General features: G+C 37.8%; 1 protein-coding gene across 3 annotated transcripts in view; it reads right to left on the reverse strand.

Moving 5' to 3' along the window:
• DNAH14 (dynein axonemal heavy chain 14) overlaps positions 1 to 25,029 on the reverse strand; it is a 231,631-nt gene that overhangs the window by 194,639 nt on the left and 11,963 nt on the right. For all 3 annotated transcript variants that reach the window (XM_081942264.1, XM_081942265.1, XM_081942263.1), the window contains exons 3-7: positions 14,339 to 14,503; positions 12,097 to 12,209; positions 7,841 to 7,903; positions 6,817 to 6,955; positions 5,190 to 5,321 (exon numbers count right to left, since the gene is read on the reverse strand). In XM_081942264.1, the coding sequence (XP_081798390.1) occupies positions 5,190 to 5,321; positions 6,817 to 6,955; positions 7,841 to 7,903; positions 12,097 to 12,209; positions 14,339 to 14,503 (612 nt within the window). The remainder of the gene's footprint in view (positions 1 to 5,189; positions 5,322 to 6,816; positions 6,956 to 7,840; positions 7,904 to 12,096; positions 12,210 to 14,338; positions 14,504 to 25,029) is intronic.

The raw sequence follows: 25,029 nt of genomic DNA on the forward strand, positions 1-25,029 counted from the left end.
AAAAATGGAGATATTGTTGCTGAAACCATGCTAATTGGTGGTGTTTATTACATAAAACCAAAGCCTAAAATGCAAGCACAGGCAAGTATACAAACTCCAAAAGAGGAGAGCACAGGCCCAGAGAGCGATGCTTCAGTGAGAGATCCTGTTGCTACTCCAAAGGCTCCTAAAGCCAACAAATAGAAAATAAGGAAGCAGGTTGCTCAGAGCAAGCCTGAGGTTCCTCATAAAACTGTTAATGTTGAAAATTCACTAACTGGTAAACCTTTGCATTCCAGGTGTATCCACAAGTGGCATAGAAGACTGGGGCACGCCAGTTTCCGTGTTCTTAGGAAAATGCCGAAGTTCGCAAAAAGTTTGGATCTAAAGGGGTGTAAGGTGTTTTTGGATTGTGCAGTTTCCAGGAAAGCTAAATCCAAAGCAGCAGCCATTCCCAAACACGCTACATGCCTGTCAATACGCATTTTTGATTTGGTACACACTGACATAGTGGGTCCTTTTCCGCCAACAATTGATGGTAAAAAGTATTTTCTAACGATTGTTGATAATTATTCTAGATACGGATTTGATTTTCCTATGAAAGAGAAATCAGAGACCTTTCAGATCTTTAAAAACTTTGCAACACTTGTTTCTACCCAACACCAAGTTCGCATCGCCAGAATCCAGAGTGACTGTGGTGCCGAATTCATGTCTCAGCGTTTCCAGGACTGGATGCGTAAGAATGGAATTCTTCATCAGACATCCGCTCCATATACACCGGCTCATAACGGAGTCACAGAACAAAGACAAGGGGTTCTAAAACCATAATGCGTTGTCTCCTAGAAGACACCAACCTAAGTAACATATACTGGGGTGAAGCTATCAAATATGCAAATTACATTGTCAAACGTACTTGGAGCAGTGTGCCTACATTCTGAGTTATGCGGCAGAATGAACTGTCTCTTATCAGCAATGATTTACTGTGCATGTCATTACATCACATACCTTCTTTCCTTTCTTCCTTTGTCTGTATGCCAAGGCAGACAGGGGTTCTGCCAAGATGTATGTTAGGGTTCTAAATACCATGCAGAAATAAATCATTGTCCAAGGCAAAACATCCTTAAAGGTGCAATTTATTCCGCAGGCATGTTAGCACGGCTGGGATGAACCTCTGAGCTCAATTCTTGTGTGGACCCAATGGATCTCAGGACCTCTCTCCAGAACTTGGTTGTGAACTGGACTCCGCGGTCTGAAATGATCCTCTTGGGTACTCCGTGCAGGCGATAAATGTGTTTCACAAACATTTTCGCTAATTCGTATGCGGATGGCAACCCTGAGCAAGCAATGAAGTGTGCCTGCTTAGAAAACAAATCAATCACAGTCCAAATTACTTTATGCCCACTGCTGTCTGGGAGTTCCAGGATGAAGTCCATTGCGACCTCTTCCCATGGCCGTTTAGGGCTCTCTGCTGCAGGTGCTGTAGGTTCTGGGCTCTTGGATTCAATCGTCCACAGCTGGCCTTGTTCCTCCTCCGAGGCCTCCCCCTTGGTAGGACTCTTCGTCACCTGAAGTTGGGGGTCCTCTTCCAGAGGTCGGTTGGGCATTTCCCCCTCCGAGGCCTCTCCCTTAGTTGGACTCTTTGTCACCTTCAGTTGGGGATCCTCCTCTGGAGATTGTTTGCCCTTTTCCTCTTCCGAGGCCTCCCCCTTGGTAGGACACTTTGTCACTTTAAGTTGGAGATCCTCTTCCAGAGGCTGTTGGCCCAGATGACTTTTCTGTGCGGGCATCTGGGGCCCTCTCTTAACCACCGTGGCAATTGGTACACACATTTGTTCTTCGGCAATTCCCTCCTCCGAGGCCTCCCCCTTGGTAGGACTCTTCGTCACCATAAGTTGGGGATCCTCTTCCAGAGGTCGTTTAGGCTTTTCCCCCTCCGAGGCCTCCCCCTCAGTTGGACTCTTTGTCACCTTAAGTTGGGGATCCTCCTCCGGAGAATGTCTGCCCTTTTCCTCTTCCGAGGCCTCCCCCTTGGTAGGACACTTCCTCACCTTAAGTTGGGGGTCCTCTTCCAGAGGTTGTTGGCCCAGATGACTCTTCTGTGGTGGCATCTGGGACCCTCTCTTTACCGCCGTGGTGGTTGGTGCGCACGTTTGTGGCATTGGGGCTGAAGCCAAGCACTCTGACGCTCTGTGGCCAAGTTGACAACAATGGTGGCATTTAATTGGGCCCCACGAGGAATGGAACCTAGTTACCTCTCTAAACTCAGGAACCGTTTCATCACACTGCCTTGCTCTCCAACTTGCAGCTGCCCCCTTGGTAAACCCTTCTTCCATGGTGGAGATTGCTTCTCTGTAGGAAGGTGGAGTAAGAACCTTTTGGGGCATTGCAGATGCACCTTGTCCCGCTTCCCATCTTGCAGGCCTGGCTTTGGTAATCCCTTCTTCCATGTTGGTGATTGCTACTCTGTAGGAAGGTGGGGTAAGAACCACTTGGGGCCTTTCAGGCGCACATTCTCCCGCCATCCACACTGCAGGCCTCTGTTTGGTAATCCCTTCTTCCATCGAGAATTCTTCTCTGTAGGAAGGTCTGGTAAGAACCTTTTGGGGCCTTGCAGGGGAGACTGGAACCGGTGGGGAGGTCAATCCCTCGGTTGGCCACTGCCCAGCTTTCTGCCATGGTGCCATCTGCTGAGGGAGGGCAGGTGCCCACTGGCATCCCTCCCATCCATGACCTGGGGTTAAGACCCATCCCGGGGTTGCCTGCTTCACAGGTTGCAGCTCAACCAATGATGGCTGGCTAGGGGGTTTTACGTGCCAAGGACCCTCCTGCTGGCTTGGAGGAGTTATGGGCCAAGTAGGTGCCCTTTGTTGGCTTGGATGAGTTATGGGCCAAGTAGGTGCCCTCTGCTGGCTTGGAGCATTTCCCCATGCTGATGGCAAAGGAGTTGGTAAGTAGCATCTCTTCCATCCAAGTCCTGGGAGGAAAGCCCAGTTTACTGCCCAATTTGCTTCATTTACTGGTTGCAGCCCCATTTGTGGTGGCTTGCAAGTGACAGATGCTGGAAAAATTCCTTCTTCCTGCCTCCTTTGAAATTCCCATTTTGAAAGGGAATCTTTCTCCCAGCTAGTTGCAGGGTGATAAGCCATTTCATTTATTGCCGTCTGGAAGGAGCCCAAACCTCTGTTCTAGGTTTTTTTTTTCCAAGCCTTGTTTCCAAGCTGGGGGGAAGGAGGGGGAGCATGCACTCACAATTTTCCTGAAGAAGTCCGTCTGCGACCTTCCTTCGTCTTGTCGTGTCTCCTCCTGCATTCCTCCTGATGCAATTAAACTGGAAGCAGCATTCCATTGCCTTTGAAGTTCCGCACTCAGCTTCTTATCACCAAAAGCTTCTCATTTATTCTTCGCTGATATTTACGCTGTCCCGGTCAGCATTGGGAATGCCGAGACCCCATCACCAGATCTTCCATCACCAGCCCTTCCCCCTTGATAGGGGGAGGGAGCTAGTGAATTATTTTAAAGTAGAGAGTTGGAATAATGTTAGGGTTCTAAATACCATGCAGAAATAAATCATTGTCCAAGGCAAAACATCCTTAAAGGTGCAATTTATTCCGCAGGCATGTTAGCACGGCTATGGAAAATTCCAACTCTGGAAGTACCTCCTCTGGGTTCACCCAGTTGAAAGTTCATGATCTCTCCCCACACCCACAAATCCATCACATGTTCCAATCATCATCTTCCACGCTGGCATGTACACCCATCTTCTTCCGGCCAGGTGTCGAGATGCGAAGACAAAAGATGACCTTGGCTTCTACAAAAGAATGTCAACAATCCATTCTACAATCCTACTCCTTTCTATTCCCTCCTCCCAACTACTACACTATTGAAACAGCATAGAGAATTATTAAAAAGTGTGGCAGGCCAAAGATCCTAAAAAGAATATAACTACAGGCCTGACAATGTAATTATTAGCTTAGTAAGTTTGCATTTTTATTTTCTTTACAATTAAAATGTTTATCTTAGATTATGCCTTGGACTTATTTTACTTATTTCAAAAGTATACTACAAGGAAATTCCACGGTCCATACCTCGTTGATTTACAGGGCGGAATTCACACCCTGACATGCCACACTCTCTATTATTTCATTATGCTGTTTCGTTAGTGTAGTAATTGGGAGGGGGAATAGAAAGGAGTAGAATTGTGAAATGTGTTGTTGTCATTCATTTCTAGAAGCCCAAGGTCATCTTTTGTCTCCGCACCTCTGCACCTGACCGGAACCAGCTGGGTGGGGATGCCAGCATGACCGAATAAGATTGGACTATGTGATGGATTTATGAGTGTGGGTATAAGATCATGAACTTTAAACTGGGTGGAATCCCAGGAAACTTTATAGATTTGGGATTCCACAGATGTGCCAACATGTCTGATTTATTAAATTGGAACTTTAAGGATAGCTCTGCCTTGGACTCTGATTTAATTCTGCATGATATTTGGAACGCTGACATAATCAGTGGAATGACTCGCCTCTAGAAGTTGTAGGTGTTCCAACACTGGAGGTTTTTAAGAAGAGATTGAACCACCATTTCTCTGAAATGGGAAACGTTTTTCTGCTTGAGCAGGTGGCTGGACTAGAAGACTTCCAAGGCCCCTTCCAACTCTGTTATTCAGTTATACTTTTACGTATTTTTTATATGTATGCTCTATGCCTGATTTTAATTTTATTAATGAGAGATATAGAGAGATGAATTGGTCATTGTTGCTGAAGTGTTAGATTACTGCACTATTCAATGCACTAAGAAGATAAATGAATAAGATGACGTTTATGGTCCTTTCAAATGCCGAGATTTCTGGGGTCCTTTTAATTCCAAAAAATATGGTTTTTAGTTACTTCTGAACCAAAACTAGAACTAATTCATCAGAAATATCTCGTATCCTCAAGAGAGAAAATAGTATATGTAAGTACCTAATTTCAAAATCATGCATTAGTCTGCTAAGAATGTTAAAAGGAGAGTAAGATAATTATGATCAGATAGTAAAATATCTTATTCTTCATTACTTCCTCCATCAGATCAGAAAAAATAATTATTATACTTACTGAGAGTTAAAAGTGTTAACAATATAACATAAGAAAAATATTAAAGTATATTGGAAATATATTCAAGAATGAACATAATATAAAAATGCAAAGAAAATATACAAATACATTAATTACCTTTAAAAAGCAGGTCTTAATTACTTTTATTACTTTATCTTTAAAAGCTTGGAGTTGAGATAAAGCATATTGACTCTGTTGATATTGTTCCTCACAAAATTTATCCAATGTATATGTATAAGACGTATTTATCTAAAAACAAAAGAAAAATATTATAAGTAACCACAATTTTTCTGAAATAGATACAAATTCTTATGTATTTTTCTCATTCATCTGCATAAGAATAAATATTGGCACATCAACAATAAAATGTAAATGGTGAATAGTACACACACATTCAAATATACTTATTAATGTATAACAGTTCATATAGCTGCTAATAGATTTTCCTAACCTGCTTTAATGGACAGTCAAAACCTGAGATGCAAAAATTTTTAAAAACAGGGAGCAAGTAGAAGGAAAATGTGGCCTTAAATCCCCAGTTTGAAATGTTGTCCATCTGAATGAATTTATTTAGTATTAGACCTGTCACTTGCTGACCCTCAGATGCAAAACTCATCAATACAAAATATGATGCCTCCAGATATCTGGTCAGCCCAGATATGTGTGTATGAATGTGCAGAGAGAGGGGAGCAAGGAAGAAATTGAATGGTTTATCACACTTTCAAATTACTATTAATTTTAGTATAAAGATTATAATTAATAGTTGATCGAGTATATGTCATTTCCTAATAAGGAATATACAGTAGCAGGAATGCCACAATGAATACTTCTATAGTAGAACATAACCATGAAAGTAAAAACATAAAAACACGACCTTTAATTTGTTTTTCTTTTAACATTTTCCAGTTTCTCATACAAGCTATAAACTTGTATGTAACATACAGAATTAAAGCAGGAATCTGAATCAAACTAAAAAATTAGGTAATAACTGAACGGAACAAAATCTTTTGTCTCACACTAACAGTTCAGAATAATATTGGTAGTTAGAAAAAGAAAAAAGAACAGTACATTAACACTTTTAAGTTATGTTTCTTTACATTTTCTCTATTCAGGTAATCCTCAAGTTACAATTAGGACCAGAATTTCTCATGCCAAGCAATGCCATTGTTAAGTGAGTCATACCCAATTTTACAACTTTTTTGCCACAGTTATTAAGCAAATCACTGCAGCTGTTAAGTGAATCATATTGTTAAGCACAGCAGGCTTCCCCCATTGACTTTGTTTATTAGAAACCAGCTGGAAAGGTCACAAATGGTGATTACATGATCCAGGATGTTGCAACCATTATAAATACATGCTGGTTGCCAAGCGCCCAAATTTTGAACATGTGACCCTGGAGATGCTGTGACAGTCATAAGTGTGAAAACTTTTTTCAGTGCCATTGTAACTTCAAAACAGTCACTAAATGAATGGTTATGAGTTGAGAACTACCTGTATATTTATTATTTGTGCCTTCAAGTCAGTGTTGAATTCTGAAACTTTTTTGTTAAGATTTTGGTTTGCCATTGTCTTCTTCCTAGGGCTGAAAGAGAGCGACTAGCCCAAGGTCATCAGCTGGCTTTTGTGCCTAAGAGGGGCACAATATAGAATCCAGTCTCCCAATTTCTAGCCTGATGTCTTAACAACTACATCAAACTGGCTCTTATTTCTTTCTTTTTTTTCAATTTAAAATATTTACTCTCACCTTTATGAAATTTATAGTTGTTTTTTCAGATGATCCAGGCTTCTCTGGATTACTCACATCTACACACAAGTTTTGGAGATAAAGTAAGCAACTTTGAAATATCTCATCAGCAAAAAATAGTTGCTTGTACAATATCATTCTGCAAACAGAATAATATCAATATTTTAAATTACTAACAAGTTTTCAGTTTATAATAATAAATATAAGTAGACATATGCTTTGGAATTCCGCAATTCATCTTAAAAGTTATTATCTACATATTTGATTGTCATATATGGATTTATTTACTTTGTCTGAAAGAGACTCTAAACTAAAACCAGAGAAGATTGGAAAGGGAAGGCCATCTTTCTCAATGGTTTGCCTATTGCTCAATTAACAGAAAGATATAAACTGGATATGGAAGAATTTGTTGTTACCAATGGGAAAACTGATTTTGAGTTGGATTTATGTACTAATAATGAACATGTGATTGCTAAGATGCATATATTATTATTGAAAATTAATATGGAGGGTGAAATGTTAAAGATTGTTTAATCAAATGGGCAAGAAACTTTGATTGTATAATAAAATGGGCAAAAAACCTTTGTGTTATAAAGGTTATAACATAATCCTTGATCAATGAGAGAATATGTGCAGTAAAGGACTGAAATTTACAGTGAATAATAACTTAAATAGAGAGATGATGTATCATTGGCATTTAACACCAGTAAATTATCAGAGGGTTTGTATAAGGATGTGTCAAATACATGTTGGAAATGTATACAATCTGAAAATACTTTTTATCCCTTCTGGTGGCTATGTAAGAAAACTAAGACTTTTTGGAATCACATAAGTATTTTTAACTCCAACAATTCTTGGACTGAATGCACTATTATTCTCAAAACATGCACATATCCTCAATGTGATATTTCATTCAATTTTTCCTCTTCAGACCTATGTTTTACATTTGTTACTTTTTTAACGATGCCTCCTCAAAAAAGGGTAATCAACTCACTCAGTATAAATATCTGGTCTTTATACTTACTGGTTTCTCTTTGTTTTTGAATAATTAACAATATTTTTCCAGAGGTTAAAATATTTCTTTTTTCTGAAAAGAAAAGAAAAATCTTCTGAGAAAGAGAGAAATAGATTTCATTGTATAATCAAGGATTATTGAGTCAGATGTATGTAATTTATTTTGTATAACAATTACCTACAAATATTACATATTTAACATATTTTCATAAGACTAAAATGTAATAACTATTTTAACAGAATATGGCAACCTTCCCTGATGGCTTCCCCACTGACTTGCTGAGGAAACCAGCAGAGGAAATAGCAAATGTTAATCACATGATTACAGGGCATTTGATAACTGTGAAAAAGTTGCCAAGCACCCAAAATATGGTCAAATGACTATTGGGGAGGGGTGGGGCTGACATAACCATTTACAATGGCTAGAAGTACTTTACAGACTGTAAAGCACCCATTCTAAGGCCATCATAAATGCAAACGATTGTAAAACAGCTGGTCGTAAGTCAAGGATTACCTATAACTCATTACTTCATTGCCACATAGACTACTGAAACATTCTATATGGGACATGAAATGAAGACAACTAAAATTCCAAAATGCAATGGCTAGAATGCTAACCAAACAATATGTGCAATCTAACATCAGTACTGCCATTGGCACACCAATCATCTTTGGCTAAGAGAAGCACCAAACACCTAGCTTTGACTAGCCTATTTGTGTAGAGGTGGGAGTGGGGCATAGGTCATAAGAATATTGGCCCCGTGGAAAATTAAATGTAGCTATTCTATGTCCAGACAAAAACAAAGTATTAAAGTCCCAAACTAAAACAACACCAGAGAAAAATAAAAATAAAAGACACCAGACTAGATCAGCATGGTTGCATAGCTCTCTGAAAATCTGAGGACAAGAAGGAAGAGTATAAAAAATGAAAACAGGGATATATAACTAAAACAGAATGCCAGCAAATAGCCTGAATCTGCAGAGATGGAGTGAAGATGGCTAGGACTAAGACTTTCAACAAATGCCAATAATAGCAGCAACAAAAAAGCCCAACCCATCAAGAGCAGCATAGTGGGAGATCAAACAGATACACAAATCAAAATACGTAAGAAAACACCTATCCACAAGAAACAGATAGTTTATACCCAACAGTATTGAAAATTCTGGCAGATATGATCTCAGAACCACTGAACAAAATCTTTCAGAGCTCCTGGCGGATGGGGAAACTGCCAGAGGGCTGGAAAAGAGATGATATGATTCCACTCTTCAAAAGAGAAAAAAGGGGATCCAAGAAACTAGACCAATCAGCTTGATATCAATACTTGGGAAAACCATTCAAAAGATAATCAAATAGCAGATTTATGAGCACCTAGAAATGAAAAAAGCAATCACTAGAAGCCAACATTTGTTTGTTAAAAAAGAAATCATGCCAGACAAATCTTACCTTCTTTGATAAAGTAACTAAATTAGCGGATGATGGAAATGCTGTGGATATAGGACCTCCCAGGATAATAAGCTCAGTCGGACCTTTCAGTGCATGTGCTAAAACAAGCCCTCCCCCAAAAATAAGCCCTCCCTGAAAATATTGCAACACAGGAGCAACCATGAGGTGACCACGCTCACTGCCTCCTGCACCACAAAAATAATAAGACCTCCCCGAAAATAAGGCCAAGAGCTTATCTCAGGGGTCAAAAGAAAATAAGACCCTGTCAAATTTTTGGAGACACACAGTAGTTTACTTGTACTTCAGTAAGGTATTTGACACTACTCCTTCTTCTACAGCCTACCTCTTGGTAAGAGAGAACAATGTGGGATAGACTATGACAAGGGTCACCAACCTTTCGGACCTCAGGGACCATTAAATTCATAATTTTAAATACCCCAGACCACTAATATGAATCCAGCACTCACTCACTCTCACTCTTTCATCTCTTATCTCTCTTTTTTCTCTCTCATCTCATCTCTCTTATTTCTCTCTCTCATCTTTTTCTCTCATCTCTCTTTCTCTCTCTCTCTCATTTCTCTCATCTATCTCTTTCTCTCATCTCTCTCTATCTCTCATTTCGCGAGCCAACCAGTGTCTTGGGGCAGAGGGGAAGTTGCGCATCTCCCAGTTGCACAGCACCAACAAGGGCTGGAAGAAATGCCCGTGAGATCCATCAAGAAATGAAGCTTCGTTCTCGCTCTGGAATATGGAGTGAATCTCCATCCCCCACCCTGCCCTTCTCAGGTCAGGCGAGGAGTGACTGGGAGGGGCAGGGCTCAGCCAACAGGAAGCTGCAGCAGGGGAAAAAAAGAGTCACAGATTGCCGACATCCGTTGCTTCAGCCTGCCTGCGCCGCAAACCCTCCAAGCCACAATAGCAACATTATCTCATTATGGCAGGCGAGGGCTGCGCTACTCCTTGCACATTGCACCTCCTGCAAAGTTGCACGTTGCGCATACCTTCCTCTATGGCAAACATTTCCAACCATGAGCTGCCTCGCTGGGGGGAGAGAGAGAGAGAGAGAGAGAGACAGACAGACAGACATAGACACAGACACAGACAGACATCCTGGAGCAGCTCCTCCATCCGGGTGTGCCATGGACCACTAAAAAGTTTTCAGACCACCGATTGGTGACTTCTAGACTATACCAACACCAGATAGAGTCGTAGTTGGCTGGACAACTGCACTCAGTATGTAGCCGTTAAAGAAACTATATCTACAAGAAGGGAAGTGTGCAGTGGGGTACCACAAGGTTTTGTCATAAGCTTCATAGATGATCTAGATGAGGGAAGAGAAGGGTAACTCCAAATTTGGAAGGAATTGTGAACACCTTGGAAAATAAACTCAGAAGATAAATTATGGTTCAGAACAATCTTGACAGATATGAGCATTGTGCCCTAGCCAAACAAGATGCAGTTCAATGGTGAGAAAAGCCTGGTCCTACACTGTAGGCAGGAAAAACCAAATGCACAGATATAGAATAATGGTATCTGACTCAACAATAACTGCAAGAGGGAGCTTAGTGTCCTCATGGACCATCATTTAAAATATGAATCATTAGTGTACTCAACTGCCAAAAAAGCAAATGAAGTCCTGAGCTGCATCAACAGAGGCATAGCATCAAGATCACGAGAAATGCTAGTATCACTCTGTACTGCACTAGTGAGGCCATACTTGGAATACTGCTTTCAAATCTGGTCACCATGATATAAAAAAGATACTCAGGCTCTAGAAAGAGTGCAGAGAAGGGCAACGAAGATGATAAGGTGTCTGGAGGTTAAGTCCTATAAAAAACTGTTAAGGGAATTAGGCATATCTACTCTAAGGAAGAGAAGGATTAGGGATGACACAGCTGTCTTCCAGTACTTGGAGAGCTGTCACAGAGAAGAAGAGGCCGACTTATTCTCCAGAGCATCTGAGGGTAGGACAAGAAGCAATGGATGGAAGCTTGTTAAAGAGAGATACAATCTGGAACTAAGGAGAAATTTTCTGACAGTGAGAGCAATTAACAAATGGGACAACTTGCCTCCAGAAGTTGTGGCTACTCAGTCACTGGAAGTTTTTTTTTTAAAAGATAGGACAATCACTTGTCCTGGATAGTATAATGCCTCCTCTTTGGGAAAGGGGTTGTACTGGGAGATTTCAAAGGTTCCTTCCAGCGCTATGATTCTATGACATACCATTTGGTGTAGTCTTAAATCTCACTGCATGTATTTTGATAGCTGGGTTTGAAATGAACATGTTCAGTACAGTAGGAAGCTAGCTTTATATTAAGGTGCAAGAAGAAATATTCCAGGGGGGGGGAGAGGTTTATCCATGTTGCTACTTGTGCATTTTAAGATTATGTTGTCCTATCTCAAATGCTGAAATAAAAGATGTTATAATTTGGTAACCCCCAGTGTACATTGTGATTTTTGTTTTTTGATAGCAAAACTTAGGGGGAAAACCCCCCCATAATGAATTCCCTGAATATAGTTGACTATAAATTTTGTCATGAGATTTATTTATCAACCCTATAAATTTTTTTTCTAACACTTCAGACATAGAGAAAAGAGGAAAAAGGAAAGGCTTTGAGTTGGTAATCATCTTTTGATGCATAACAGAGAGTTATGGATGAATGAATATAGGGAAATAAACTTCTATAGAAAATCTGTATAGCTGAAAAAGGCTAGAGTTTCCACACTGAACTGTTTTGTCACACATAGCCAATCAAAGTATCCAAAATACTACAGATTGAGCAAATAATTGCAGATATCTTTGTACCATAAATATCTCTTACCTGAAATTAAAATACAAATCCATATTATGTAACACATTATAAAGTTGCCTTTCATATAACCATTCCATTACTGGACTTATTTCCATTTCTTGTTTTCCACACATGGAAGTGAACTGTAAAATGAGGCAAAAGCTAATTAGGATATTTAACTATATTTCAGTATTTATGAATTTACATTCCATTGTTGGGAGAAAAATCCATCTGGTTCAGTTCCAAGCAGGTAGAAAGACACTGGAGACAAAATGGAGGCTGGAGGCTGATTGGAAAGATGGCCCTTTATTGATGAAGCAGAAGCACATGGGTGGTTCTGGGCAGCTGACCACATGGAGTTGAGAGGGTTTTTTTTATACATTCTCTTGGGCTTTGCACTTGAGCTTCCTGTTCCTGTGCAATAACATGTATTCTATTGACTGTTGTCAGATTCCCATGGGATAGGGGTTATGTAGGGGTCATAGCTTAGGTTGTCTCTGAGCTCCCAGGTTCAGTTGATGTTTGAACTGCTGAGATGATGCAATGAAGAGGCTTTGGGCAATGCCTATTGTAGCTGAGGGCTAATCCTACTTTTGTTGGATCTTGGGTGAGAATATTTGCTTATCTTTATCTCTAAGTGCTGACATCTGCTGAACGCTATTAAGAAAGGTGGAGGCTGCTTTGTCTCCAAGAGCATATTTCTCCCTTTAGGGAAATATAATATTCTTCTTTTCTAATATTTCATAAAATATTTCATTCTTCTAGGAGTGGGGTTGGTCCCAACTTTCTATACCATCATCATATATATTTTTAATGTTCAAATAAAGGAAAATCTGATTGTTCGGATTCATAGCACATTCCCTCAACAATCCTGCCAAAGGAAACCACAATAATATTTGTATAAAGCAAGAGTGAATAGTGTCTGGTCCACAGACTATGTACAACTCCATCTGCATCTTAGCACCTCAAATTTACATCAAAGTTTGGTGAGAAAATGGCTTTTTTTTAACTTTTCAAAATTAAGGATGGAGATGGAAGCTGGAAACTCTGCTCCAATTCAAATCACTTAAATTCCCATTCTTAAATTCCCACCCAAAAAGCAGGTGGAGGAGAAACCCTGTTTCATAATTATGCTACCAAAGTTCAGCACCAAAAATTAACTATTATTTCTGAATTTTGTAAAGTGATTATTAGGATGGAAGCCATTTGGCTACAAAAAACCTACTGCTCCCATTCTCATTATTAGCCCTCTACCCTATGCAAGAAACATAATAAACAATTCAATATCACCACTTTCTTGCAGTCTTCTAATTTCAGAAGCTAAATATTGATAATGATCACTAATTCCTCAAATATTACCTACTCCTGAAAGATAAATAGGCAGCAATGATAGAAAAACAAAAGTGAAAAATCTGTTCTGCTCCATTGCACTGTAATGTTTATATATATTTTACCTTTAGAGGGTGCTGGTGAATTACAAAAAGAATAAATAGTGATGCAGCTATCATTCTTTGTAGTTATCTTTTTAAGGAGGGGGGGAGGAAATACTGTGCACAAACTATATTTGTGGCCTGCAAACCCACCCATGCTTTTTTATTTAAACCGTTTTATTTTTATCAATTTTTTCATTAAATAATATGCATAAGTATACCCAATATGATGGGGACCAGCCATCTTTAACAGTCTCTACAAGATCTGGAGGGTGAAGTTACTTGGCATTTTATTGGAAAAAAACTTTCTTGAGAAAAAAATACACAAATGGATACAGTATCCTAGACAAAAGAATGAATAAAATGCAAATTTTATCCATTCTTCCTTGTTCTTGTTGGGAGGGGGGAAATGAGCAGAGCTGATATTTTCGGAACACTTCTTCTATTCTGTTCTTCTATTCTTTTAGAGTTTACATTAGAGTTTTTCATTGTTTGATCTACAATTCAGAAGCACAGTCAGAAAAAGGGTCAGAACCGGTTTGACAGTGCTTACCGTAATGTTCTTGTACAAGCTGCCCTTCTGAAAAAACATCTATGGAGTACAAGTGTGAATTAATATTTTTCAACTGCTTCTCTGTGTTTTGTTGTTATATCTTTCCTCAGGGAAATGCAGATCAAGTTTTATTTTATTTTGTTATTTTATTTTATGCTTCAGTTCAATTGAATTCTAAGACATGCAATTACTTTACCTTTCTGCAGAAAAATGGGGGGGGGACTAGAAATAAGAAATAATCAGGGAACAGTAATTTGCCATTTCTGGACTGTGAAAAGCGATTTGTTACCTTGGATACATATGAGGCACTAATAGTCCAGTATTCTTTACTTTGTCTAGCCATATTTGCAGAGACTACTTGAAGATCATATGGATTGTAGGCTGCTTTGGGGTCATCCCTACTTCTTATAAGACAGTATATATATTCTCCATCATCTTTCGTTAATGCATTATCCTGGAAACAGTAATCAAGTGGTAAAATGTGAATTATTTATAAAAACTAAATTTGTTAATACTCAGACATCATAATTCATTTTGTTAAAATATATAGGCTATAATTGAAGTACTTATTTAAGTTGAATTGATGCAAAATAGAATGTATTTTTACATTTTAAAGGTAACATTCAGAAAAATTGGAACAGGTTCAGAAAAGGATCCCTAAATCCCGATCATTTATAATGATCAGGAACTAAAAACCATGAAGTGAAATTAGAACAACTAAATGTTTTTGCTTTGCAGAAAGATGATAGTAGAGTGTAATGGTACTCTTCAACTACCTGAAAGTAGTCCGTTCCAATGATTATATATGATTATTAAATAAAATAGATAAGAGATCAAGGAAAACCATAAATTACTGTTAACATACGTAACTCTACTTAGGAAATAGGAAGGAACTACATTGTGGAAGCTTCAATAATTTTAGTGTTTTCTAATATTTCCTCCCATTCAGCTTTCAGTATAATAACATAAAATTTCCATCAGTATTCTATTTCCCCTCCATATCTGGTCACCTGGTTGAAAGCCAATTATCAATTGGTTAAGATCATTAACTGAGCATTAATAAATCCAGTACCCATTGTTAATCATTTAATCATGAAGGGCTATTTACATTCCAACTAATAATTTTCTTTTGGTTTCTTCTCTCACTTGTCCCTTTCATTCCTACTTGAGCAGTATTTTTTAATATTTAATAAAGCCACTCAAATGTAGTCCAGCTATTGTATTCTATGAGTGGCAGAGCAGAACTATAACTGTCTTTGCTTGCATCTCTTTGTTTGGACCAACTTCATGCTAACAGCCAACCTAGAAAATGTATAGTTATCTCCTAAGTGTCAACTTGTAAAGCGTTACCATGACTATTATCAAGTTGACATGGGAGGGAGAATTCCATGCATATCTTCGGCCAGAGTCAAATCTCATATTTCTACAGCCGGCGTGTGGGGTGCAAAGTTCACAGCCTGCTGCAGCACTTCGTTGGTTGATAAGATTTATGACACAGAGTGAAGGGAGGGGAGACACAGGGGTAAAGTGCAGAGACCATTAACCGGAAATCAGTTTCAGCTCCGCAGAACATGCCAAAATGTTGATCCTAATAAATGACTGGATTTCTTTTGAACTTTGTCTCGAGGCTCGTAAATTAATTAATTAGGTCATCTTTTGGAAACTTCACACTACGTTTTTGTATTTTTTCCTTGAAAAAAAGAGAGCCAAGACTCTCGTCTAGAGAAAACACAGAACTGTTATTGTCAAGGGAAACAATAGCCATCAAGAGAACAGGTGTTAGGGTCTCAAGGAAGAATCCCTAGTAAGGAATCCTAGGAAATCCCTAAGCCAAAAGTGCCATCTAATCAATTGTTTTTTACTTAAATAGCCAAACTAATACATTTCATACAAGAAGCAGGTAATGAAAATCTAGAAAGTAGTCCTTCAAATATCCAGAACTGCAATAAAAGACATGCTTCTAAACTCAGCCATCCCTAAGGGATGGAAAATAATCTAGGAGCTGCATGCTAATACATTCTTTTAGTGGTATAGAATGACCCAGTAAGATTTATCTGCAGTGCTGTGCTAGATGTTCTAATAAATAGACAAGGGTTTCAAGTCTAATGATCTTCCTAAGATTTGTGTGTGAGAAAGACAGCATTTCTTTTTTGCTCTTTTACTATTAAAATGAAGGAATGTAGCCCTATGACTCAGAGCCATAGATGATTGTGATGATGATTTCCATTACTGCGTTGCTTCTTATATCTTCTATTTTATATCTTCTAGGGGAAAAAATGAAAAAAAAATGGACAGACATAAAATCATATCACAACTATTTCACAAAATCTTCAAACATTTGTTAGATTCTTTGATCCCAAACTTCTGCCTCCTTATTTTCACTATGTCTCTTATTCCCTACCCATTTGTTTTACAAAGAACATAATTTATTTTGATTATGTTTCGTTCAAGTCAAAATACAGAAAAAATTCACAATCTCCCAAGGCCTTCTCTTTTTCCAAAAGTCCCTTCTGGAATCTTTTTCTTCCGCCTACTTCTATTTTAGGCAAGTCAATTTGCTAAATTTAAACTTCTCTTACAATCTTCATATAGCTTGAAGCCATAGAACTTGAATCTAAAAGCTCCAGCCAAGACGGTCCCTTTACTACAGTATTTGAGATTCATATTGTTTACATCTATTTGGAGTTTAATTTAAAATATATTTTATTTTTATTCTTCACAAATATTTTAACTTCAGAATCTGATTGATATTTCCTCAACTATGGTAATAGTATTAGAATGTACTGTATTTTTGCTATTTCACACATAAATTATTTGAATATTTTTTATGTGAGTTACGTCAGTAAATCTCATCAATTGTAATAGACTATTAGTGCTAGATATGCCACTTGGTCCTGTCAAACTGCACATTTTGAGGAAAAAGAGACTCACAACAGTTTCTGATCAATGGCAGATTTCATAAAATCAAAAATAGAGTGTTCCAGCAAGTCAAAGCTGGAGTTAAAAAATCAACAATTCCAATATCATGATAAATTAAAAAGAACAGATAAAATTTTCAAAAACACAACCAGGAGCAGACTAAAATCCCAGAATTCAGTAACCAAGGAATGCGACATGACAATTATATCAGCAATTATATACACAGTAAAAATATTCCCAACTGTGTTTTATTTTTTTAAACTAATTTCAATTTTGTTTGTTATAAAAATGGGGTCTGTGATGCTGCAGTTACATGCAAGCAAGTCTTCCAAATATCTCAGTAAAACATTGTTGGTTTCATGGTTGATTATTCTCAGATTAGATTAGATATGATGCTTCCTAAACCCCTTATTTTGAAGAAGACTCATCTGACAATTGATATTCAGGTAAAAAACAACAGAACACAGCACTCATAGGCAGCATGATAAATGTAGGGTTCAAAACAATGAATGTATGTATTTTGATCAAGAATAAATGAGATTAAGTAGTCATGTACAAAACAAATAAGATTTTTCAAGACATCTCTGTGTATTTTTCCTACCTTGGTCTTAATTTTTCCTTAATTACATTAAAAATATAAATCATTTGCATGAATTTTTGGAAAGTTTTCAAAAGATATGACTCTGGAAATACATGTTGTTGCTAATTATATATTTAGGTTCTTGCAGATATAGCGTTATTCATGAGGCCCATGCCAAAGGTGGTTTTCAGCAGGTTCTAACCAGTTCTGGAGAACCGGTACCGGAAATTTTGAGTAGTTTGGAGAACCGGTAAATACCACTTCTGACTGGCCCCGCCCCCATCTATTCTCTGCCTCCCAAGTCCCAGCTGATCAGGAGGAAATGTGAATTTTGCAGTAACCTTTCCCTGGAGTGGGGTGGGAATGCAGATTTTACAGTATCTTTCATCTGCCACGTCCACCAAGCCATACCCACAGAACCAGTAATAAAAAAATTTGAATCCCACCACTGGCCCATGCCCCCAAAACTAATATCCCTGAATTGCAGATTAATATATTTACAATTCAATATATCCACGTTTCCCTGTCATGAATGGTCATGTGGAAATTCTGCAAGCTGTCCTATAAGGTAGTACAAAATATTTCATCATGGAATATTCTGGAATCAAAATAGACTATTCCAATTTCAGAATATATCTTTCTAGAGCCATGTTTTTAACACTCATTTAAATGCAAGTACGGCAAGGGCAATACAAATATCCACTAGTCTTCCAAAGGAAGGAAATACAAAAATTAAGTCTTCAGAGGCAGTCACACTGTCATCAAAGCTAATTGTTACTGAACCCTATTTCCATGAGTTGGCCCAGTCCTTTTGCAAAACCAGCATACATATCATGGTAGTGAATTCCAAAGTTTAATTAAATGTTGTTTTAAAGGGTGAGTAGTCACATATATAGATTTGCCTTCCTGTACAAAGAGTTCAAGCTCATCTTCTTCACATCCGATATCTGGAACATCTACAGATAACAAGCTATGAACCTATAAACAAATATTTTTTTTGGTTTATATAACTGTATAATGGGTCCCCTTAAAACAACATTTTGACTTCCTTTTCTGACGCAGAAGTCTTTCAAGTTGATAGATTGGGATTTTCATAGTAACATCCACAGAATTGTTTACAAGGCTTTTGCCAAATGTAATTTCATCAGCTCTTATGAGACGTAACCCATCTTATGCCAGTCCATTAATGAGGTAACTACAAACTAAATCTTTTTCACCAACATCATTTCTGGAACTGATTTATTTGTAGTTTTCTGTTTTCTTTTCCAATTTTTTCTACCATCTGGAAGGATAGTTGACTCCCTATATTCTTGAGGTTTCTTCTTATAATTTTAAAAAACTATAATATCTGTAGTTGCTCTTGTTAATATTGTTGTCACAATATATATTAGCAGACAGGTTCACTGTTAGTGGGATTGTTATGTTTTGAAAATTATATTATTAACTCCTTAATTGTGTTTCTCACATTTCATGTGTCTGTACTTTCTGTACTTAATGAAAAGTAAGTACCTGTACTTTCTATTCTTTGTTGAGTTGATTCACCATCTCTTCTATTCACTGTTTTGCTTTCATATTTTGACACACTGTAGCTGCATTCCTTCTTTTTTTAATTTTATTGTATTTTTATTGGATCAATATCAATACATGAACAGTGTGGCCTCTGGGTATAATTCATTTTGATACAAACTTCAATAATAATAATAATAACAGTTGTTACATTAATCAGAGTTATATAATCCTAGTATTCATATACATGATAGTTTTAGAGTAGTTATTCATTATTTCAATGTTTCATTTTAATGCCAATGATATTATTAAGTATACATAGTAATGCCATCTTTCAATCTCTAATCTTTCCATCTATTTATTTAATTACTTATTACATATATTCTATTCATATAAAATTATATCTGCTAATATTCCCCCCATTTCTTATTTCTACTTCTATTCTAACTTCTAGTCAGGCCACCATTACTAATCCTAGTGTTAATACTCTTGTAATATTAAGACATAGTCCTTCATTATTTGGTCGTTCAAAGCCGCAATATACTATTCAAGTACAGGTCATCCTATTATTTAAACATACCTAATAATACCATCTTTCAAACCTCTAATCTTTCCCTCTAACTATTGCTTTATATAAATTCTTATTTCTACCTCTATTCTAGTTTTTAATCAGGCCATCGTTATATTAGAAAAAAGAAATAATTTCTTTCTATCCATCATCTCTTGCTCATTTTAATACTTCAATTCGTATTTGTTTTTTTGGCTTGCCTCCCATACTTCTCTGTTGGATCTTTGTCTCAGCATCTATGTCTTCACCATTCAGTCTGAATATTTCTCCCATCTCTATCCTTCTAAGCTGCCAGGTTTCCAGTGTCCACCCAAACCCCTATCTCCCATTCAAAAGTATCTTCCAGGTTAGCCGATTCCATTTTAAAATCTCTTAAAGTCAATTTCTCTTGGTTTGTCTCATCATTATTATCTTTATCGCCTTCTCCTTCTCATCTTCTTACTTTGTTTGCTGGTTTGTCTGTTCTATCTTTTCCTCCATTCTTTCTGCTGTCTCCTCTCTTTCCTGGGCTCTTTGATCTTCATTCATTATAAGTTGTAGCATATTTTCTATTTTCCCATTTATGTCTTGCATTGGGTTCTTTATCTCTCTGTGGTTCTTTGTCATAATATCCCTAATGCTTTGAAACATCAATACCATTTCTCTTGAAATTTCCCTCTAATGGAGCATCTTGTCTTATTTTTATAAGTCCCGCTCTTGCTCAAGTCCAAAAATATTATATTCAATTCCAATGTTGCTTCTTAGAAAGTTCAATAATCATAGTTCTTTACATCTCAGGATTATTAATCAGTTCTATTTAAGTAGTCCAAGCAGGTTTCCACAAATCAAGAGTCACTTTACTTCACTTAAGAATCTTCCTTATTCTCACAATAGAGTCTCCAGTAATCATAAAGTAGATAGTTATAAAACAATAAGTATCACCATAGTGGCAAGAAAATAGGGGCAGACAGGCATTACCCAGGTTATGTAGACAGTAAACACAAGGTCAATCAAAATGGACTCAAATGTCTATATACCAACGCACAGAGTATGAGGAATAAACAGGGCGAATTAGAAATTCAAGTAAAAGAGGGCAGATATGATATTATTGCCATTACAGAAACTTGGTGGGATGAAACCGACAAATGGAACATACAGCTAGAAGGATTTAAATTATTTAAAAGAAATAGACCAAATAAAAGAGGAGGTGGAGTTGCACTATATATAAGAAATAACTACGTCTCTACAGAAATAGAGCACAACAATGATGAGAACTCTCTTGAATGCATTTGGGTCAATATTAAAGGTTGGGGGGGAAATGACATTGCCATAGGTCTATACTACAGGCCACCCAACCAAGCAGAGGAAGTAGATGAACTTTTTGCTAGTCAGCTAACCAAGGTAAGTAGGAAGCACACCACAATAGTAATGGGAGATTTTAACTACCCTGACATCAACTGGGAAACAAACTCTGCACCAAGTGGAAGATCCAACAGGTTCCTAACAAACCTAGCAGACAACTTTGTTTTCCAAGAAGTAGAGAAGGGAACAAGGGGATCAGCCATATTGGACTTAATTCTCACTAACAGAGAGGAAATGATAGAAGGCGTTGAAGCCATAGGAACCCTGGGGGCAAGTGACCATGCAATATTGGAATTCAACATCCAAACACAAGTAGTAGAACAAAGTCAAACTAGAGTCTTGGACTTTAAGAAAGCTAATTTCAATAAACTTAGAGAGAGCTTGGGAAAAATTCCATGGATGAGAATCCTCAAGGGGAAAACAACTCAAGAAGCTTGGGAAATTTTGAAAAATGAGATTACAAAAGCCCAATCTAGGACAATACCAATGAAGAAGAAAAATAACAGCTCCCAAAAGAAACCAGCATGGCTGCATAAAGAACTATCTGACAAACTGAAAGACAAAAAAGGTAAGTATAAAAAGTGGAAGGAGGGGGACATAACTAAGGCAGAATATCAGCAAATAGCCCGAGCCTGTAAAGATGAAGTGAGGAAAGCTAAGGCTCACAATGAAGAAAGGCTTGCCACAAAAGTAAAAATAAACCCAAAAAGCTTCTTCCAACATGTTAAAAACAAGAAAAAGGTTAAGGAAACAATTGGTCCATTGCTAGGAGAAAGTGGCAAGAAGGTGACAAGCAACAGAGAGAAAGCAGAACTATTTAACTCATGTTTTGCATCTGTCTTTACACAAAGGGATAAAACAGTCCAACCTATCAAAAGCAGCACCACAAAAATCAGATTAGGAACACAAATTGAAATAGGGAAGAAAATGGTAAGTGAGCACCTGTCTACCCTAGACGAGTTCAAATCACCAGGACCGGATGGATTACACCCCTGGGTCCTGAAGGAACTAGCAGACGAGATCTCAGAACCACTGAATTATATCTTTCAGAGATCCTGGAACACTGGGGAACTACCAGAGGACTGGAAAAGAGCTGATGTGGTTCCCATCTTCAAAAAAGGGAAAAAATAACATCCAGGAAACTACAGACCTATCAGCCTGACCTCAATACCAGGAAAGATTCTGGAAAAAATAATCAAGCAACGAATTTGCAAACACCTAGAAGCAAACAAAGTAATAGCCAAAAGCCAACATGGATTTGTCAAAAACAGATCATGACAGACTAATCTTATTGCATTCTTTGATAATGTGACAAAATTAGAGGACCAGAGGAATGCCGTTGTTATAATTTACTTGGACTTCAGTAAGGCTTTTGATAAGGTAGACCATAACCTACTACTAGATAAAGTAGAAGAATGTGGGTTAGACAGCATCACCACCAGATGGATTCGTAACTGGCTGACCAACCGCACTCAACGTGTAGTCCTCAATGGAACTGCATCTACATGGAGGGAAGTATGCAGTGGAGTACCCCAAGGCTCTGTTTTAGGCCCAGTACTCTTCAACATCTTCATCAATGATTTGGATGAGGGAATAAATGGGGAACTCATCAAATTTGCAGATGACACCAAGCTGGCAGGAATAGCCAACACTCCAGAAGATAGGCTTAAGATACAGAAGGATCTTGACAAACTTGAACATTGGGCACTATCTAATAAAATGAAATTCAATGGTGAAAAGAGTAAGGTTCTACATTTAGGCAACAAAAATGGAATGCACAGGTACAGTATAGGTGATACCTTGCTCAGTAGTAGTAACTGTGAAAGGGATCTTGGAGTCCTAGTGGACAACCATTTAAATATGAGCCAGCAGTGTGCAGCAGCTGCCAAAAAAGCCAACACAGTCCTAGCCTGCATCAACAGAGGGATAGAATCAAGATCACGTGTAGTGTTAATACCACTTTATAATGCCTTGGTAAGGCCACACTTGGAATACTGCATTCAGTTCTGGTCGCCACGATGTAAAAAAGATGTGGAGACTCTAGAAAGAGTGCAGAGAAGAGCAACAAAGATGATTAGGGGACTGGAGACTAAAACATATGAAGAACGGTTGCAGGAACTGGGTATGTTTAGTTTAAGAGAAAGAAGGACTAGGGGAGACATGATAGCAGTGTTCCAATTTCTCAGGGGTTGCCACAAAGAAGAGGGAGTCAAACTATTCTCCAAGGCACCTGAGGGTAGAACAAGAAGCAATGGGTGGAAACTAATCAAGGAGAGAAGCAACTTAGAACTGAGGAGTAATTTCCTGACAGTTAGAACAATTAATCAGTGGAACAGCTTGCCTCCAGAAGTTGTGAATGCCCCAACACTGGAAGTCTTTAAGAAGATGTTGGATAGCCATTTGCCTGAAACGGTATAGGGTTTCCTGCCTAGGCAGGGGATTGGACTAGAAGACCTCCAAGGTCCCTTCCAACTCTACTATTGTATTGTATTGTATTGTATTGTATTGTATTGTATTGTATAGTCCTCCAGGCAAATGTTGTTTATTTCTCTTATCAAGAATTTTCCTAGTCTTGTAGGGGTATGGTATATTTTTCATTCACCAGTAGATGGCGCCCTCAGCTTAGGTTTCAGCGTTGTTTCAAGTCTGATAAATTGATTAATCAAAATTTAGTTCAATTTATGGAAGCAAAGTCAGCTATTCAAGTAGATTCAAGTAGATAGTTCCAGCATTTTATAATGCTTTCCAAAACAACCCCTACCCAGTTTGAAAATTCAATTTTCTATGTTTTAAAAGGTCTTTAGCTCTTCTCCTCTTAGTTCCTTTCTTTCAGGCTAGGATTTTTCTCTCTATGGTTGTTCGCTGCTTTAAGAAATAGTTCTAAGAGTCTCTTTTCCTAGATTTTCCTCTTTTTTCTTTTAAGGTTAGGATCTAAATAAAAAAGGATTTTTCTTACCCATCTCCAGTCACTGTTCATCTACATGTCTCTGCACATTTCTTTGTTGCCTCGGCTGTCCCAGTTTCGTGGCAGCCATGATGGCTGCCTCTTCTCCTTGTTGTGGATGAGGGGGAAGAAGCCCTGAGTCAAGCAGGAGAGTTGCTGCTCTCTGTAACCTGCAGGGTACCCCTCTTTTCTTCACCATCCCAACAGGGTGACTTTAGCTCCTTTTGGAGCCCTCCAACAGGGAGAACTATACGCAGAAGCACAGAGACCCACCCCTCACGTCTGATCTTGCCGTGAAGTCAGCTGGAAGACGTAGCTGCATTCCTTCTGTGACTCGATATTTTTGACTTCTATTCAGCAAAACTCTTTTCCCCTGAAGAATTAGTCTATTCCTGAATTAAGTATTTTCAGAAACAGTTTTATTCTCTTTTTCCAAATTAAAAAAAAAACAATTTGTATGCAACTTATTATTTATTATTGGTAATGTGGGAGGAAAAAAATAAAAGGCATAAATAAAGTAAAATAAAAAATAATTTTTTTTCTTTAAAATTTGATACATTTCCAAGAAACATAACAACAAAGTTATCATTAATCTAAGAAGCCCCATCTAAAATACTTTTAATAAAGATCCTAGAAACTAATCATTTCCAAAGCAATAGATACAACATTTTATGAGATTATTTCCTTAAAATGGTTATATTTAAAATATCAAGTGGATAATCTTTATTCTAGTTGTTGCTAGTCCAAAATGGATTACCTATATAAAAACAGGAATCAGATGACTATTTCCAAAGATATACATAATAGGTTTAACCTCCACAACAGGAAAATATCATTAGTATAAATTACTTTATTTCTTCTAGAGGACATGGACATCTGAATGACCTTACATTGCATGCAGCCTCCCTGTACTCGTAGATTGTGCCTCCAAAATTCATCAGCAAAAGAGCTTATTTTTTTGTGCTTTCTTCTCAGAAAATAAGATGATAAATGTGTTGATGGTCCTTGAGAGGAAAACCACACCAATTCCATCTTTAAAACAACCAAGCCCTCTAAAATGGTCCAAAGTGTAACTCAAAATTGGCCATTCTACTGCTAAAAGTCATAAGCTTGATATTGGGT

Source organism: Natrix helvetica (assembly GCF_964273705.1).
Source record: "Natrix helvetica genome assembly, chromosome: 2".
Taxonomy (NCBI): domain Eukaryota; kingdom Metazoa; phylum Chordata; class Lepidosauria; order Squamata; family Natricidae; genus Natrix; species Natrix helvetica.